At 44.6% G+C, this 19,148-nt stretch overlaps 1 protein-coding gene across 1 annotated transcript in view; it reads left to right on the forward strand.

The window, feature by feature from the left end:
- Positions 1-17,352, forward strand: part of pik3c2b (phosphatidylinositol-4-phosphate 3-kinase, catalytic subunit type 2 beta) — a 27,417-nt gene extending 10,065 nt beyond the window's left edge. Inside the window, 24 exon segments of the mRNA XM_028576235.1 lie at positions 1-15; positions 265-387; positions 687-762; positions 764-852; positions 1,062-1,176; positions 1,283-1,425; positions 1,848-2,036; positions 2,303-2,396; positions 2,802-2,896; positions 3,023-3,203; positions 3,395-3,502; positions 3,786-3,878; positions 5,267-5,396; positions 5,613-5,749; positions 5,977-6,146; positions 6,548-6,704; positions 6,947-7,056; positions 8,019-8,223; positions 12,645-12,769; positions 13,466-13,583; positions 14,738-14,810; positions 15,458-15,564; positions 15,772-15,900; positions 16,635-17,352. The exon segment at positions 1-15 is cut by the window's left edge and continues 181 nt beyond it. Coding sequence (XP_028432036.1) covers positions 1-15; positions 265-387; positions 687-762; positions 764-852; positions 1,062-1,176; positions 1,283-1,425; positions 1,848-2,036; positions 2,303-2,396; positions 2,802-2,896; positions 3,023-3,203; positions 3,395-3,502; positions 3,786-3,878; positions 5,267-5,396; positions 5,613-5,749; positions 5,977-6,146; positions 6,548-6,704; positions 6,947-7,056; positions 8,019-8,223; positions 12,645-12,769; positions 13,466-13,583; positions 14,738-14,810; positions 15,458-15,564; positions 15,772-15,900; positions 16,635-16,826 — 2,974 coding nt within the window. The 3' untranslated portion in view covers positions 16,827-17,352.
- Positions 17,353-19,148: the final 1,796 nt, after the last annotated feature.

Below are 19,148 nucleotides of genomic sequence, written 5' to 3' on the forward strand. Positions count from 1 at the left end.
CACCTGGGCCGCCAGGTACTCAAAACACACACACACACACACACACACACACACACACACACACACACACACACACACACACACACACACACACACACACACATGCATGCACTGGAGACACGTGTACTCGGAGATCGCTTTTGGCTGAAAACTCTTAAGTTAAAAACCCAAACGTGGTGGTGTACATGCCGGAGATGTGTAGTCTGTCTCTGACATCATCATCATGTCATCATGTCCCTGTGCTTCTCCTCTCTGATTGGCCAGTTACGAGGGCTTCTTCCTGTCCTGCTCCCTGACTCACGGAGGGGCGGAGCTCTGTGCGCCGCAGCACACCAGCAAACAGGCGGTCAGCAAATACCTGTTCCACCTGGTGGTGTGGGACCAGAGGTACGTCTCACATGATCACTGCACACACCTGCACACATCTGTCCAGAATGGGCCCTTAGGAGGGGGAGGGGCACATATTTGAATTCATTGGAAGGATAGCACCAGATCACATACAGATACACAGACAGACAGAGAGAACAATGTTATATAATAAAAATAAACTACAAATGTTAAGTACACACAAATAAAAATCACAAACAATGAACTGTCTCTCTCTCTCTCCCTGTCTCCCTCCCTGTCTCTCTCCCCCTGTCTCCCTCTCTGTCTCTCTCTCCCCCTGTCTGTCTCTCACCCTGTAGGGTGTGTTTCCCGGTGCAGATTAACCAGCTTCCCCGGGAGTCCCAGCTGACGGTGACGCTGTACGCCAGCGCTCTGCCCCCCCGGCGGTGGCGAGGAGAAGGGGAAGCAGCGCCGCACTGCCGAGCCGCTGGGCTGGGTCACCATGCCGCTCTTCAACTTCAGACAGTGAGTGACATCACAGACCGTGACATCACAGCGCCGACACATGAAGTCATCAGAACCCGACACAGCTGGTTCCCCTGGACTGCTTCGCTGACTGTGTGTGTGTGTGTGTGTGTGTGTGTGTGTGTGTGTGTGTGTGTGTGTGTGTGTGTGTGTGTGTGTGTGTGTGTGTGTGTGTGTGTGTGTGTGTGTGTGTGTGTGTGTGTGTGTAGCGTCCTAACATGTGGCAGGAAGTTACTCGGTCTGTGGCCTTCCGCTCCGGGGAGGACAGGAAACGCCCGGACGAGCTCGCCCAACTTCAGCCAGCCGGACAGCGTGATCCTGCAGGTCAGATTCATCATCTGTCTCCCTCTGCACAAAACAGGATTTTAAAGGGCTCCGTGTGTCTTTCTGTCTGTCTCTGGATCACTTCTTGTCCCTGTCGGTGTCTCAGGTGGACTTCCCCACGTCGTCCTTCGAGGTCCGGTTCAGCACTCCTCCTCCGGCAGACTTCTGTCCCCAGTATGACTTCTCCAGACTGGACACCGTCAGTCAGATCCAGCTGCAGGACGTCCTGCACAAGAAGGCCGTCTTCTGGTCAGAGATACACACACAGGCAGGCAGGCACACAGACAGACAGGCAGGCCGGCAGGCAGGCAGGCAGTCAGGCACAGAGACAGACAGACAGGCAGGCACAGAGACAGACAGGCAGGCAGGCACAGAGACTCACACACACACACACACACACACACACACACACACACACACACACACACACACACACACACACATATTATCTCCATATCTGTCTAAAACGTTGGAAAAGCTAGAGCAGATCATAAATAAATAACACTGTAAAAGCTTAAAGACAAAACTTGCTTAAGAAGTCCAACTACAATCATTAGATCTAAGGAAAGTCTTTTAGTTAGTCTGATGCTTTTAGGGTTAGGTGGTGCACCTAAAAGCTTTCTAACGGAGGGAAACCCTAAAATGTAATTAGGGAATGCTTGTCCCTGCAGGCTGACGGTGGAGGACAGGCGTCTCCTCTGGGAGAAGAAGGCTTTCTGTCAGGCGGAGAGTGCAGCGCTGCCTCTGGTGCTGGCCAGTGCCCCCTGCTGGCAGTGGGCCTGCCTGCCTGACATCTATGCCCTGCTGAGACAGTGGGCCTGCCTGGGACACCTGGACGCCCTGGGACTGCTCCACGCATCGTATGTCCCCCCCGCTCTCTCACACTAACCAACATTTAAACATCATACTGTTTGACAGGCTCATTAACTCCAATAAACCTCTGGAAACGGAAATCTCTAAAGAGAGTGTGTGTCGGTGTGTGTCTGTCTCTGTCTGTCTCTGTCTGTCTCTCTGTCTCTGTCTCTGTCTCTGTCTCTGTCTCTGTCTCTGTCTCTGTCTGTCTGTCTGTCTGTCTCTGTGTGTGTGTGTGTGTGTGTGTGTGTGTGTGTGTGTGTGTGTGTTGCAGGTTCCCGGACCAGGAGTTGAGGAGGACAGCCGTCCAGTGGATGGACTCCATCTCTGATCCAGAGCTGCTCGACTTCCTGCCGCAGCTCATCCAGGTACAGAGGCTTTTATTTTGACAGCTGCTGCAGAGAGAACCAGGCTTTTATTTTGACAGCTGCTGCAGAGAGAACCAGGCTTTTATTTTGACAGCTGCTGCAGAGAGAACCAGGCTTTTATTTTGACAGCTGCTGCAGAGAGAACCAGGCTTTTATTTTGACAGCTGCTGCAGAGAGAACCAGGCTTTTATTGAGTCATTTCTGCTGGTTTATATTTGATGATCAGTGCTTCCTATTCTAGTTTTTAATTACACGTTCCATCTTGATGAATTCAGTTTAATAATTACATTCCATTTATTTTTAATAAGCACTTAGTGTGTGTGTGTGTGTGTGTGTGTGTGTGTGTGTGTGTGTGTGTGTGTGTGTGTGTGTGTGTGTGTGTGTGTGTGTGTGTGTGTGTGTCAGGCTCTGAAGTACGAGTGTTACCTGGACAGCTCTCTGGTTCGTTTCCTCCTCCGGAGAGCCATCGGGGACGTCCGTGTCGCTCACTACCTCTTCTGGTCAGAAACTATCTCTTTACTTATTCATCTAATATCAGATCAGAGTTACATCACTTAACCCAGGTTATCCCAAGTTATCCCAGGTGTAACCCAGGTTTAACCCAGGTTAGTCCGTGTGTCCCGCAGGCTGCTAAAGGACAACCTGCAGGACAGTCAGTTCAGCGCTCGCTATCAGCACCTTCTGGCCGCGCTGCTCTGCTGCGTCGGCCGTGGCCTCCGCGAAGAGTTTGATCGTCAGTGCTGGCTCGTCTCCGTCCTCGCCACGGTGGCGCACAAAGTCCGAGACGCATCGCCGTCCAACAGACAGGTGAAACACAAAGAGCTTCAGCTTACTGAAGAATTATCTATTTCATTATTTTTCTTTTACAAAAACGTCAAGCCAAATTAAACATTCAGTACACATCAAATCAATGTTGTTCGCGTGTTTATTTATTTATATGCATGTATGTGTATGTATATGTGTGTGTCTGACTGTGTGTGTCTGTGTGTGTGTTTCAGTGTGTGCTCAGAGAGGGTCTGGAGGAGATGAAGCAGTTCTTCTCGTTGAACAGCAGCTGCAGACTTCCTCTGAACCCGGCTCTGCTCGTTACAGGAATAAACATCCAGGTACACACACACACACACACACACACACACACACACACCTGATGCATGTATGGACAGATCTTTGCTTCTATGCACCGATGAAAGTGAGCATCGGCAAACTTTAAAAAAAAAAAAATTCTTAATTCTCCACTTATTTATACATGCGTATATTTACATACATGCATATATAGATTATGTTTTCCCAGCTATCCCCTTTAGATACTTTTACTAAAGTATTGCTTTCAACTACTTCATACAAGACTGGCGGAGAGAGAATTAGTTAATATCTTGCTTTCTGTTTCAGTCATGTTCCTTCTTCAACTCCAACGCTGTTCCTCTGAAACTGTCCTTCCAAAACTTTGACCGTCTGGGAGAAAACATCAGCGTCATCTTTAAGGTGAAATGTCTCTCCTGTTGTTTCAAACTCCATCTGTCTGAACAGCTTATTAACTCCCAGAGATACTAACTAAAAGGGCTACTTTGGTATTTTTCAACTTGGACCCTATTTCCCATGTTTTTGTGTTTAAGTGACTGATGGGAACTTTGAATCTTTGGTCCAGTATTAAGCAAGACAAAACCAGGCTGTAATCTAACTAATGTTCAGCAAAGTCACTAAAAGTTCTGTTGTTGCTGCTGACAGACTCAGATTATTATTCTAATTCTAAAATTATGGGATGGATCCCTACAGAGATAGACCTTTTAGTTAAAGAGTAAGATCCTTTTAGTTTAACATGAAACAGCCCCCAAATCACCATCACCAAACCCACCAGACTCCATGTAAATAATCAGGACTTTTAGCGTGTATAGAGCCAGCATATTTCTACCAGACTCCATGTAAATAATCAGGACTTTTAGTGTGTATAGAGCCAGCTTATTTCCACCAGACTCCATGTAAATAATCAGGACTTTTAGCGTGTATAGAGCCAGCATATCTCCACCAGACTCCATGTAAATAATCAGGACTTTTAGCGTGTATAGAGCAAGCATATCTCCACCAGACTCCATGTAAATAATCAGGACTTTTAGCGTGTATAGAGCCAGCATATCTCCACCAGACTCCATGTAAATAATCAGGACTTTTAGCGTGTATAGAGCCAGCATATCTCCACCAGACTCCATGTAAATAATCAGGACTTTTAGCGTGTATAGAGCAAGCATATCTCCACCAGACTCCATGTAAATAATCAGGACTTTTAGCGTTTATAGAGCCAGCATATCTCCACCAGAGTCCATGTAAATAATCAGGACTTTTAGCGTGTATAGAGCCAGCATATTTCCACCAGAGTCCATGTAAATAATCAGGACTTTTAGCGTGTATAGAGCCAGGATATTTCCACCAGACTCCATGTAAATAATCAGGACTTTTAGCGTGTATAGAGCCAGCATATTTCCACCAGACTCCATGTAAATAATCAGGACTTTTAGTGTGTATAGAGCCAGCATATTTCCACCAGAGTCCATGTAAATAATCAGGACTTTTAGCGTGTATAGAGCCAGGATATTTCCACCAGACTCCATGTAAATAATCAGGACTTTTAGCGTGTATAGAGCCAGGATATTTCCACCAGACTCCATGTAAATAATCAGGACTTTTAGCGTGTATAGAGCCAGCATATTTCCACCAGAGTCCATGTAAACTCTTACTTTTATCATCATAAAACACACTTCATTCAAAGTGGACAGAAACTAAATCAAACTATCAAAAGCCGTCTATCGGCTGTCTGTCTCTCTCTTGCCGTCTCTCTCTCTTTCTCTGTCTCTCTCTCCGTCTCCATCTCTGTGCAGTCCGGAGACGACCTGCGGCAGGACATGCTGACTCTGCAGGTGATCCGGATCATGAACAAGATCTGGATCCAGGAGGGTCTGGACATGAGGATGGTCATCTTCAAATGTTTCTCCACAGGCAGAGGACGAGGTAAGGACACACCGGGGGTTTGTCTCAGGTTCCTAAACTGCATCCCCGTTTCCTTCACTTGCCTTCCTTCCTCGCGTCTTAGTCAGTCCCAGCGAGGAAGCACGGGAGGAGACGCCAAACTAGGAAATGTTTTTTTAGAGGGATGAGATGTCCTTTCCTCTGAAGCGTCCGCTGTGTGGGCGGAGTCTTCCAGTCAGTGTGTGTTTCCTGTTGTAGGGATGGTGGAGATGATTCCTCAGGCCGACACTCTGAGGAAGATCCAGGTGGAACACGGAGTCACCGGCTCCTTTAAAGACCGACCGCTGGCCGACTGGCTGCAGAAACACAACCCAACAGACGAGGAGTACGACAAGGTACACGCGCACACACACACACACACACACACACACACACACACACACACACACACACACACACACACACAAAACACACACACTTTTCCGCAGATTTACAAAAAAAACACACCAAACCGAAATTCTGCAGTTCTCATTCTGGATCACAGCTGAAAACTGTCAAACATCATAGATTGTGTTTGGGTCTGATGATTATTGATTATTGAACAAGAGGTGACTGTGTCCAGGCGGTGGAGAACTTTATCTTCTCGTGCGCCGGCTGCTGCGTGGCGACCTACATCCTGGGAATCTGCGACCGCCACAACGACAACATCATGCTGAAGACCAGCGGCCACATGTTCCATATCGACTTCGGCAAGTTCCTGGGACACGCCCAGATGTTCGGGAACATCAAACGGTCAGTCCACAGTCATACTTACATACTACGACATAACTTACTCACACAAACACACACACAGGCACACAGGCGCACACACACACACACACACACACACACACACACACACACACACACACACACACACACACACACACACACACACACACACACACACAGACACACACACACACATACATACATACATACATACATATAGAGACACACAGTCGGTCCACATTCATACTTACACACTTTCACCTTTTCTTCCTCTCTCTCTGTCTCTCAGTTTGTGTTCTGTTTTATTTCTTATTATGGGAAATTAATCACAACACTTAGTCTATGATATCATATAATACGCCGTGCAGGTGTGTTGTTGTAACGTGTGCGTGTGCGTGTGCGTGTGTGGGTGTGTGTTTCAGGGACCGCGCCCCCTTTGTTTTCACCTCCGACATGGCGTACGTCATCAACGGAGGAGACAAACCGTCGAGCCGCTTCCACGACTTCGTGGATCTTTGCTGCGAGGCGTACAACCTGATCAGGAAGCACACACACCTATTCCTCAACCTGCTGGGCCTGGTGGGTCACACACACACACACACACACACACACACACACACACAAAACAGGACTGAATAAAACCGAAAGACAAGAAAAAAGAAAAGGCAGCAGAACTTGTTATGAATGTTTCTTCATTATCAAAGTAATCAAGTGATAGTTGTAAATGCATTTGACTTTTTCTTTCTGAAAGTATTTGACTTTTTTTGTCAGAATATTCAATTTTTTTCTTAAACTTTTTTGTGGTTGTTGTGTGTGTGTAGATGTTGTCCTGTGGGATCCCTGAACTTTCTGATCTGGACGATCTGAAGTATGTCTACGACGCGCTGAGACCTCACGAGACTGAGGCCGACGCTACCATGTACTTCACCAGGTACACACACACAGACACACACACACACACACACACACGCTTACTTCACCAGGTACACACACGCACGCACACACACATGCACAGACACACACACACACACTTACTTCACAAGGTATACCCGTAACACCCGTCCTGTCTTATTATACTGATTTATACTGGTCTGTAGACCCTCTCTATGCTATCATATCTATTCCTACAGTCTGTAGACCCTCTCTATGCTATCATATCTATTCCTACAGACTGTAGACCCTCTCTATGTTATCATATCTATTCCTACAGACTGTAGACCCTCTCTATGCTATCATATCTATTCCTACAGACTGTAGACCCTCTCTATGTTATCATATCTATTCCTACAGACTGTAGACCCTCTCTATGCTATCATATCTATTCCTACAGTCTGTAGACCCTCTCTATGTTATCATATCTATTCCTACAGTCTGTAGACCCTCTCTATGTTATCATATCTATTCCTACAGACTGTAGACCCTCTCTATGCTATCATATCTATTCCTACAGTCTGTAGACCCTCTCTATGCTATCATATCTATTCCTACAGACTGTAGACCCTCTCTATGTTATCATATCTATTCCTACAGACTGTAGACCCTCTCTATGTTATCATATCTATTCCTACAGACTGTAGACCCTCTCTATGTTATCATATCTATTCCTACAGACTGTAGACCCTCTCTATGTTATCATATCTATTTAGACAGTCTGTAGACCCTCTCTATGTTATCATATCTATTTAGACAGTCTGTAGACCCTCTCTATGTTATCATATCTATTTAGACAGTCTGTAGACCCTCTCTATGTTATCATATCTATTTAGACAGTCTGTAGACCCTCTCTATGTTATCATATCTATTTAGACAGTCTGTAGACCCTCTCTATGTTATCATATCTATTTAGATAGTCTGTAGACCCCTAACCCTCCCTGTCGTGTCCCCCCTGTGCAGGTTGATAGAGTCCAGTCTGGGCAGCGTCGCCACCAAACTTAACTTCTTCATCCACAACCTGGCTCAGATGAAGTTTGCGTCCTCGGAGGAGCGGCCCGCGCTCTCCTTCGCTCCCAGAGTCCACACGGTGAAGAGTGACGGCCTCATCAGGAACCTGTACATCTGCAGACACATCCGGACCGCCGGGAACGCTGCCAAGGGATACGTTAGTTCACACACACACACACACATAGGGCTGGGCGATATGGTTAAAAACTGTATCACGATATAAGTGTTTCATATCGGTCGATATCGATAATTATTGATATTTTTTATGACCTATTTAAAATAAGGACCAGGAGAAAAATATATTAAATTTAAACATTTTTATTTAAAACTTAACCCTGCTCTGATTGTAATCCCCTCAGTTATAAAAGCAGAAATGTCAACACAACCATGGAAAACACTCAAATAATTAAAATGTAAACAGGTCTAAAATCACAATGAACACTTAACAATTACCTCTTAACATTAGGGTGCAAAATTAAAGAATAAGTAAGAAATGCTTCATAAAGTGTCATAAAATAGTGCAAAGTGTTAGCTAAATATAAGATACCTGATAAGGAACTATTTTCTGCAGGTTTAGTGTTAGGTTGGTAACCTGGCTTCTGGACAGTGCTCAGCATGTCTGCCTCCGTTATTTCTTTGTAGTGTTTAGTAAGGCGCTGATGCAGAGTACCTCTCCATGGTGGTCTGCTGCTTGTAGTGTTTAGTAAGGCGCTGATGCAGAGTACCTCTCCATGGTGGTCTGCTGCTTGTAGTGTTTAGTAAGGCGCTGATGCAGAGTACCTCTCCATGGTGGTCTGCTGCTTGTAGCGTTTAGTAAGGTGCTGATGCAGAGTACCTCTCCATGGTGGTCTGCTGCTTGTAGCGTTTAGTAAGGCGCTGATGCAGAGTACCTCTCCATGGTGGTCTGCTGCTTGTAGCGTTTAGTAAGGCGCTGATGCAGAGTACCTCTCCATGGTGGTCTGCTGCTTGTAGCGTTTAGTAAGGCGCTGATGCAGAGTACCTCTCCATGGTGGTCTGCTGCTTGTAGCGTTTAGTAAGGTGCTGATGCAGAGTACCTCTCCATGGTGGTCTGCTGCTTGTAGTGTTTAGTAAGGCGCTGATGCAGAGTACCTCTCCATGGTGGTCTGCTGCTTGTAGTGTTTAGTAAGGTGCTGATGCAGAGTACCTCTCCATGGTGGTCTGCTGCTTGTAGTGTTTAGTAAGGCGCTGATGCAGAGTACCTCTCCATGGTGGTCTGCTGCTTGTAGTGTTTAGTAAGGCGCTGATGCAGAGTACCTCTCCATGGTGGTCTGCTGCTTGTAGTGTTTAGTAAGGTGCTGATGCAGAGTACCTCTCCATGGCGGTCTGCTGCTTGTAGTGTTTAGTAAGGTGCTGATGCAGAGTACCTCTCCATGGTGGTCTGCTGCTTGTAGTGTTTAGTAAGGCGCTGATGCAGAGTACCTCTCCATGGTGGTCTGCTGCTTGTAGTGTTTAGTAAGGCGCTGATGCAGAGTACCTCTCCATGGTGGTCTGCTGCTTGTAGTGTTTAGTAAGGCGCTGATGCATAGTACCTCTCCATGGCGGTCTGCTGCTTGTAGTGTTTAGTAAGGCGCTGATGCAGAGTACCTCTCCATGGTGGTCTGCTGCTTGTAGTGTTTAGTAAGGTGCTGATGCAGAGTACCTCTCCATGGTGGTCTGCTGCTTGTAGTGTTTAGTAACGTGCTGATGCAGAGTACCTCTCCATGGCGGTCTGCTGCTTGTAGTGTTTAGTAAGGTGCTGATGCAGAGTACCTCTCCATGGCGGTCTGCTGCTTGTAGTGTTTAGTAAGGTGCTGATGCAGAGTACCTCTCCATGGCGGTCTGCTGCTTGTAGTGTTTAGTAAGGCGCTGATGCAGAGTACCTCTCCATGGTGGTCTGCTGCTTGTAGCGTTTAGTAAGGCGCTGATGCAGAGTACCTCTCCATGGTGGTCTGCTGCTTGTAGCGTTTAGTAAGGTGCTGATGCAGAGTACCTCTCCATGGTGGTCTGCTGCTTGTAGTGTTTAGTAAGGCGCTGATGCAGAGTACCTCTCCATGGTGGTCTGCTGCTTGTAGTGTTTAGTAAGGTGCTGATGCAGAGTACCTCTCCATGGTGGTCTGCTGCTTGTAGTGTTTAGTAAGGCGCTGATGCAGAGTACCTCTCCATGGTGGTCTGCTGCTTGTAGTGTTTAGTAAGGTGCTGATGCAGAGTACCTCTCCATGGTGGTCTGCTGCTTGTAGCGTTTAGTAAGGCGCTGATGCAGAGTACCTCTCCATGGTGGTCTGCTGCTTGTAGCGTTTAGTAAGGTGCTGATGCAGAGTACCTCTCCATGGTGGTCTGCTGCTTGTAGTGTTTAGTAAGGCGCTGATGCAGAGTACCTCTCCATGGTGGTCTGCTGCTTGTAGTGTTTAGTAAGGTGCTGATGCAGAGTACCTCTCCATGGTGGTCTGCTGCTTGTAGTGTTTAGTAAGGCGCTGATGCAGAGTACCTCTCCATGGTGGTCTGCTGCTTGTAGTGTTTAGTAAGGTGCTGATGCAGAGTACCTCTCCATGGTGGTCTGCTGCTTGTAGTGTTTAGTAAGGTGCTGATGCAGAGTACCTCTCCATGGCGGTCTGCTGCTTGTAGTGTTTAGTAAGGTGCTGATGCAGAGTACCTCTCCATGGTGGTCTGCTGCTTGTAGTGTTTAGTAAGGCGCTGATGCAGAGTACCTCTCCATGGTGGTCTGCTGCTTGTAGTGTTTAGTAAGGCGCTGATGCAGAGTACCTCTCCATGGTGGTCTGCTGCTTGTGCGGTGTAGCAGCTGCAGATGTTGTTGGACGTTGATGGCGAATACGGCTGTGCTCGAAAGTGTGAGCGCGGCTAAAGTGGTAAAACTAGTTTGTGGTAGTACCAGTGTTGGTGGGGACGACGGTCTGACGACATTGGTCTGACTACGGTCAGACTTATAAAATCCCCCAAAAACTGCCATACCGACTTTGTTTTATCAACAATTTCCTCGCTCGCTGCAGCACTCACTTTCCACTTATCACTCCACGCCGGTTCTGTTATTGAAGAACACGAGACAGCGATGTGGCGCAACCAAACATGATACTGTTACATGATTGGCTACTAGAGTGTCACTCCCTACGTTGCTAGGTTGCCAGAGAGTGAGGGCCTTTGTTCATGCAACCAAACTTGCTTCACAACCTCTGGTTTCTTCTGATGAAGAAAAACAAGTTATCGAACGTTTTATTGACCGCATTTTCTATTGATATTTATTATGTGTCTATCGCGATACATATCGTTATCGTTTTATCGCCCAGCCCTACACACACACACACACACACACACACACACACACACACACACTGGTACATTAAATGTACATATGATGATGAGCACAAATATGTAAACACATTCTGCGCATTAACCAGGATGACATTACCAGAGGATGTCTTTGTCATGACAACTTGACATTCAATTTCTTTGGAGTGTCCTTATTAAGACAACTTAACAACTCAAGTTATCATGACAAAGACATCCTCTGGTAATGTCATCCTGGTTAATGTCAAGTTGTCATTACAAAGACATCCCAAACTAATTTAATGTCAACTTCTCATGACAAAGACAACTTCTGGTAATGTCACTTTAATTAATGTCAAGTTGTCATAATCAAGACAACCCAAACAACAATGTCAACTTGTCATGACTAAAACCAAATGACACTTAATGACAGAAGTCATAAACGTTTATGACTTGTTTATAACACGTCGTTCATGACAGTGTCATGTCATAGTTATGACAGTGTCATGTCACCATTATGTCAATACCTTCAAGTAAAGTGTTACCCATTATCGTTCAGCAGTGTGGACGCTCACGGTGTTTTAGTTATTAGATTTAGATTAAATTCAACTTTTATTGTCATTGCACAAGTAAGGACAACTAGTAAACGAAATGCAGTTTAACATCTAACCAGTAGTGCAATCATTAAAAGTGCTTTTTTTCTTTATAGCAGTGCTTAAAAAAGACATAAAACACAGAATGCAGTATGATCATATTAGTCCATTATTAAAGTGCAGTAGCAAATAAAGTGCATAGAGTTCTGAGAAATCGGACAGAATGCAGTATGATCATATATAGTGCATTGTTGAGGTGCATTAATAAAGTGCATAGTGAACAGAGGTAGTCAGACAGTCCATAGTCCATGTGTAAAAGGAGAGGGGGTGGAGCGGAGGCTAGTGTTGGGTCTTGGTGTTGAGCAGCGTTATGGTGTTGTGAAAACGGCTGTTTCTGAGCCTGCTGGTGCGACTCTTCAGGCTCTTGTAATGTCTCCCTGACAGGAGGATGGAGAACAGTCCATGACTGGTTCTGGTTCTTGGTGTGGACGGCCCTTAATACAGCACATGACAGAAAGTGACTCAGAAACTCTAGTCAACAAACAGTCTGCGGCTCTGAAACAATAAACCCAGAAACAATCTTATAGCCTAAATTCTGATTTTTTGTTTTGTTTTTTTAAATGGATTAAACAGGAGACAAACATAATGTTAACGAGCAATAATATCTGAAATAAAGATGTAAATAATCCTACTGTGTGTGTTGCAGGCATTTGTGGTGAAGGTGGAGCGTGAAGGCCAGCAGGAGGCGCTGCTGGTCCAGAGGACCTTTGAAGAGTTTCATGAACTTCACAACAAACTGAGACTCATCTTCCCTTCATCCAAACTGCCCAGGTACATACACACACACACACACACAATAAGACACACAGACAGACACACACACACACACACACACACACACACACACACACACACACACACACACACACACACACACACACACACACACACACACACACACAGTAACACACACACACACACACAGTAACACACACACACACAGAGACACACAACACTAAGTTAACTTAGATTTAACAGAAACACGAGAACACAGAGAACTTTGAACTGTTTCATCATCACTCTCAATATTTGTTTTCATGTCAAAGAATTATTTCCACTTTAAAAACAAACCGCACAAAGTCACTTAGTTTTTTTACACACACACACACGCACACACACACACACACACACACACACACACACACACACACACACACACACACACACACACACACACACGCACACAAATGGATTAGTTATCAACTATTAAATTATTCTCCAACTATGCTGCTGTCCATGAATCAGTTTGAGTCATTTAGTTGATGATAAAACGGGTAAACTAGTGTGATGTCAGCGTGTTAAATATGAATATGTTCTAGTCTCTCCTCTGGGACAGGAAACTCAAGATCTTTGAGTTGTGATGTCATCTTGGACATGGGATGCACTGATCCACATTTTAGAGACAGAACTACTGATGTATTCATGGAGGAAAAAATCTCTAACACAGTCTCTTGGCCCCGCCCACAGTTTCCCGAGCCGGCTGGTGATTGGTCGGTCCCGTGGCGAGGCAATGGCCGACCGGAGGAAAGACGAGCTCAACGGCTACGTGTGGCATCTGATCCACGCCGCCCCGGAGGTCGCTCAGGTCAGTCCCACTCGGAGGCAGAAGACCATTATAATAACTCTAATAATAATGGTACACATTGTGTCAAGGTGGTATTATTGTTGCTGTTGTAAGTTTTCCAGGACACACACACACACACCGGCCCTATCTTTATGAATAACCTAGCTTGGAAATTAGTAACTCTGCCTTCCAAGTGAATCTTTCCACGCACCTCACTGCAGTACAATCTAGACATATCTGTGGCTGCATGCATGAAATTCTCTCTACTGGCATTTGCCCAAAGTCCAGATGGCCAGTCTGTCACTGGACACACACACGCACACACACACACACACACACACACACACACACACACACACACATATACAGTATCAGGTGTTTCCAGTTGTAGAAACTTGTTGAAAGCATTTCTCTCTCTGCGTCTCTTCTTCTCTCACACTAAAACTGTTTTTTATTTCATTCATTTTAACATCTTTGCATTAAAGCTGTCGGTCTTCAGGAGATATGTATTTCATCAGTTAGGCCATGGTGTGTGCTCACACTGTGAAGCTGCCAGCGTCTGTTTGACATTACAGCCCTAGTGTAGAGTAAACCTTGTCTTCAGAAAGTCCTGAGTGCTTTTTGAAACGCTGACTTTTTTTCTCCAGCTCAGAGCATCTTTTTAAAGTTGAAAAAAAGTTCAACTTTTCTAAAAAGAAAAAACAATGCTGTACATCAAGCGCTCTTCTGACAGTTGCTATGACGTTGATGGTAATTAACCGGAAATAACATGTTGTTAAAATACTTGGTAAATGATGAACAATACAGAGACAAGTCACAGGCAGCTTTATTATTAACAGGAAGTTCAGAAAATAAGTTCTGCAGCTTTGTGCAGAAGTTGACAGAATAAAGAATATGTTCAGATCCTGACACACACACAGACTATATATGTTTAATAATGGGATGTTCAGATCCTGTTCTGCTGATACCGAGTCCTGATCCGATAGTTTTGACTAGATAATGGAGCTGCACACTTTCCTTCCAAAAATAATATTGTTTCCAAAAATATCTCATAAACAAAGTATCTGAAAGACATCTTCAGCTTCATACATTTACCTTGTTGCGGCGTCATATAATTGGCCTGCAGACGTGTGTTACCATAGAAACGTCTGTTAGAAATGTGATGTGTGTTTCAGTGTGACCTCGTCTACTCTTTCTTCCACCCACTGCCCCGAGACGAGACGCCGGGACCAAGCAGCAGACCTGCAGGTAACACACACACACACAGACACACACACACAAACACACACACACACTAGAGGGTGACATGGGAATCAATTGTCGCTCCCATCCCATCCTGAGCCCATGAAAATACTCCTGTCATATCCCGATCACGGGACTGCCCCCCAAAAAAAATCAGTACAGAGAGAAGGGGAAGAGGAGGGGACCCAGGACTGATCCTTGAGGAACCCCAGTTTTGAGTGGGCAAGGATCTGAGCTAGATCCTCTCCAAGTTACCCGGTAGGTTCGGTCTGCCAGGTAAGATGTGAGCAATGAGAGCATAGTGCCTGAGACACCCAGATTCTGGAGTGTCTAAATGAGGATCTGGTCAAAGGCAGCAGAAAGGTCCAGAAGGGAGTCCCGAAAAATTGTCACCCTCTAACACACACACACACGCACACACACACACACACACACACACACACACACACACACACACACACACACACACACACACACACACACACAGACACACACAGACAGACAGACAGAGACATATACACACACACACAAACTCAGAGACACACACACCCACACAGACACAAACACACACACACAGACACAGAAACACACACAGGGGAGTTAGTTTGTGTAGTTAGAGTTGTCTGCTGTGTGCTGTGTGTTCCCTGTGTCAGAGGTGGCGTGGTCTCCGGCTGCAGGGAAAGACCTGGGCCAAGTCAAACTGTCCATCTCCTACAAGAACGACAAACTCTTCATCATGGTGATGCACATCCGCGGCCTGGTCAGTGTTCACACTCAGACTCACACTTGTTGCTAGGTAACAGGGCTGTAAAGACTGTAAAGGATTTAAAAATAATATGTAAAATGTTGGTCTAAAAAATATTTGTACAAAATATTTCATTTTTTCTTTCAAAATGTAATATTTGTACAAAATATTTCATTCTTTCTTTCAAAATGTTTGACTGTTTGACTTTGTGTGTGTGCGCAGCAACCCCTTCAGGACGGTACAGACCCTGACCCCTACGTGAAGCTCTACCTCCTCCCGGACCCCCAGAAGACGAGCAAGAGGAAGACCAAGGCAGCCCGCCGCACCTGTAACCCCACCTACAACCAGATGGTAACCAATCAGGAGACAGTTCTTAACTCTAACCCACCAGACTCCATGTAAATAATCAGGACTTTTATCATCGTAAAACACACTTCATTCAAAGTGGACAGAAACTAAATCAAACTACCAAAAGCCGTCTTGGTTCATCTTTCCACTGTTCCAACAATCACCACTCTGGTTTGGTTGAAATAAACCCTTAATTCACCCATTTACATGTGGAGATATGCTGGCTCTATACACGCTTAAAGTCCTGATTATTTACATGGAGTCTGGTGGAGATATGCTGGCTCTATACACGCTTAAAGTCCTGATTATTTACATGGAGTCTGGTGGAAATATGCTGGCTCTATACACGCTTAAAGTCCTGATTATTTACATGGAGTCTGGTGGAGATATGCTGGCTCTATACACGCTAAAAGTCCTGATTATTTACATGGAGTCTGGTGGAGATATGCTGGCTCTATACACGCTAAAAGTCCTGATTATTTACATGGAGTCTGGTGGAGATATGCTGGCTCTATACACGCTAAAAGTCCTGATTATTTACATGGAGTCTGGTGGAGATATGCTGGCTCTATACATGCTAAAAATCCTGATTATTTACATGGAGTCTGGTGGGTTTGGTGACTTTGACACAAAACATGGGAAAATAGGTTCTTTCTTCATGTTTTCTGTTGTTTTATTAGATCATTAATAATAAAGCTGTGTTGTGTGATTATTAATATGTTGTTGTGTGCGTGCAGCTGGTGTATGAGCGGATCCCCTGGGGGGACGTGGACCAGAGGGTGATCCACCTGCGTGTTCTGGGAGATGGGCCGTTCTGGGAGAACTCTCTGCTGGGGGAGACCTTCATTCCTCTGAAGAGGCTCGTCCCAGGGCAGCACTGGGTGGACTGGCACCGGCTCGGCGCCGCCGGCACAGACCCCGCCCACTGACTCGGCCCAGTGACTCCTGACTGACACTGAAGCCCAGGGTTAAAAACAGAGGGAAGAAGATGAGAGGTAGCAGCTAGAAGGGATACGGCTACGGCCGGAAGTTACGCTACATCTATATCAAAATATATTTGTTTCTCTAAATATAATATTATAATCCTTCTAGCCTCTACCTTTAAAGGGAGAGTAGAGGGAGATGAACCATTCTCTTCAGGAAGACAGAAGACAAAAGGACAAGTCCTTTCAAAGTAAAAGCTGTGTTGCTGCCCCCCACCCCCCGATCTGTACTTTAGTAGCAGAATAATATGTAAACAAGTCATCCATCAGATTCATTTTCATTTTTAAAATGTTGAAACTGCACAAAAAGACTTAACACTTTGAAACTGTTGATTTCTTTAGATCATCGAGTCCACATCTGGACTTTAGAATATTAAATTGAGAACATTTTCATTCGAGATTTATTTTATACTTTTAAGACAAACTGCACAAAAGTCACTTGAAGTTAACAGAAATGTTACACACACACGCACACACAAACACACACACACAGGTTTGTGGCACTATCTGTGTGGGGATCCATCATTGACATAATGCATTCCCTAGCCCCTTACCCTAACCTTAGCCATCACAACTAAATGCCTAACCTTAACCCTTACCCTAACCTTAGCCATCACAACTAAATGCCTAACCTTAACCATAACCTAATCCTATCCCTAATCCTACAACCAAGTCTTAACCCTCAAACAGCCCTTTAAACTTGTGGGGTCCAGCATTTTGGCCCCACAAAGCTGGCGGGACCCCACAAGTATACTGGACACACACACACACACACACACACACACACACACACACACACACACACACACACACACACACACACACACACACACCCCACACACACACACTTGAGATTTAACAGAAACACGAGAACAGAGAACTTTGAACTGTTTCATCATCACTCTCAGTATTTATTTCCACTTTAAAAACAAACTGCACAAACTCACTTAAAATGTTTAGGATTTAACAGAAATATGAGAACACACACACACACACATACACACACACACACACACACACACACACACACACACAGAGACCTACACATTTCAGGGATAAATATAAAGGGAAACATGACAGATATTTGAATTATTTTTGGATTTGAAGAAAAAGCTTTTACACTGAAAGGACGTGCACTGAAAGGTGCATGCTGGGAGATTTAGACATTTATCAGCAAAAACAAAAGTTTAACAAAAGGGAGAATGAAGAACCGTTAACTGTTCAGAAGTCGGTTTCCATTTGACACAGTTTTACTGTCGGAGCGTTTGGTTTCATCTTAGTGCAGAAAGGATGAATGATAGCAGAGGAAACGTTGGGGGGGCCAGTAGAGTCATTTTCACTTTCCAGAACTTTCCATGACTATTGACTATGCCTATTTTCCATGTTTTTGTGTCTAAGTGACTTCTATCTTTGATAGAATGAAATCCCCATCACCAAACCCACCAGACTCCATGTAAATAATCAGACTTTTAAAAAAATGTCAAAAAAAGCAACAAAACTCTTTTTTTAAGTGGCAAAATTGTCAAAAAGACATTTAAAAAAGTGACAAAATGTGACGTTTTTGTCTCTTGTTTTAGATGTTTTTATCTCTTGTTTTAGATTAGTGTGATTAATGTGTTTTTTGGGGGAGGAAAGTCAGTTTTTTAATTTGTGATTTTGTAGTTTTTGGGAACAATTTGAATTAATAATGCAGCCGATGTTCTCTGAATGTGAAATGTTGAATCTTTTGACAGAAAGACATAGTTTGAGGTGATTTAGTTTGATGCTCTCCTGTAGTTTAAACAGATGTCATCACTCGGACACTCTGAGACGCTGTCACAATGAAGATTACAGGCGAGAGAAAGATATATTTAGATTTTATGTTGATTTTTCTTAACGATGATGAATTTTGACTTCAGTTTTAAGCTGAAATATTCTCCTGACTCACTGATTTAAATCATGTACTCTTTATTTTTAAAAAGGCGTTTTTTAAATGCAGTTCACTGAAGCTTTCAGCTCACATGCACATAAAATCACCATCACCAAACCCACCAGACTCCATGTAAATAATCAGGACTTTTAGTGTGTATAGAGCCAGCATATCTCCACATGTAAATGGGTGAATTAAGGGTTTATTTCAACCAAACCAGAGTGGTGATTGTTGGAACAGTGGAAAGATGAACCAAGACGGCTTTTGGTAGTTTGATTTAGTTTCTGTCCACTTTGAATGAAGTGTGTTTTACGATGATAAAAGTCCTGATTATTTACATGGCATCTGGTGGGTTTGGT

This window comes from Perca flavescens, chromosome 4, assembly GCF_004354835.1.
Source record: "Perca flavescens isolate YP-PL-M2 chromosome 4, PFLA_1.0, whole genome shotgun sequence".
NCBI lineage: Eukaryota > Metazoa > Chordata > Actinopteri > Perciformes > Percidae > Perca > Perca flavescens.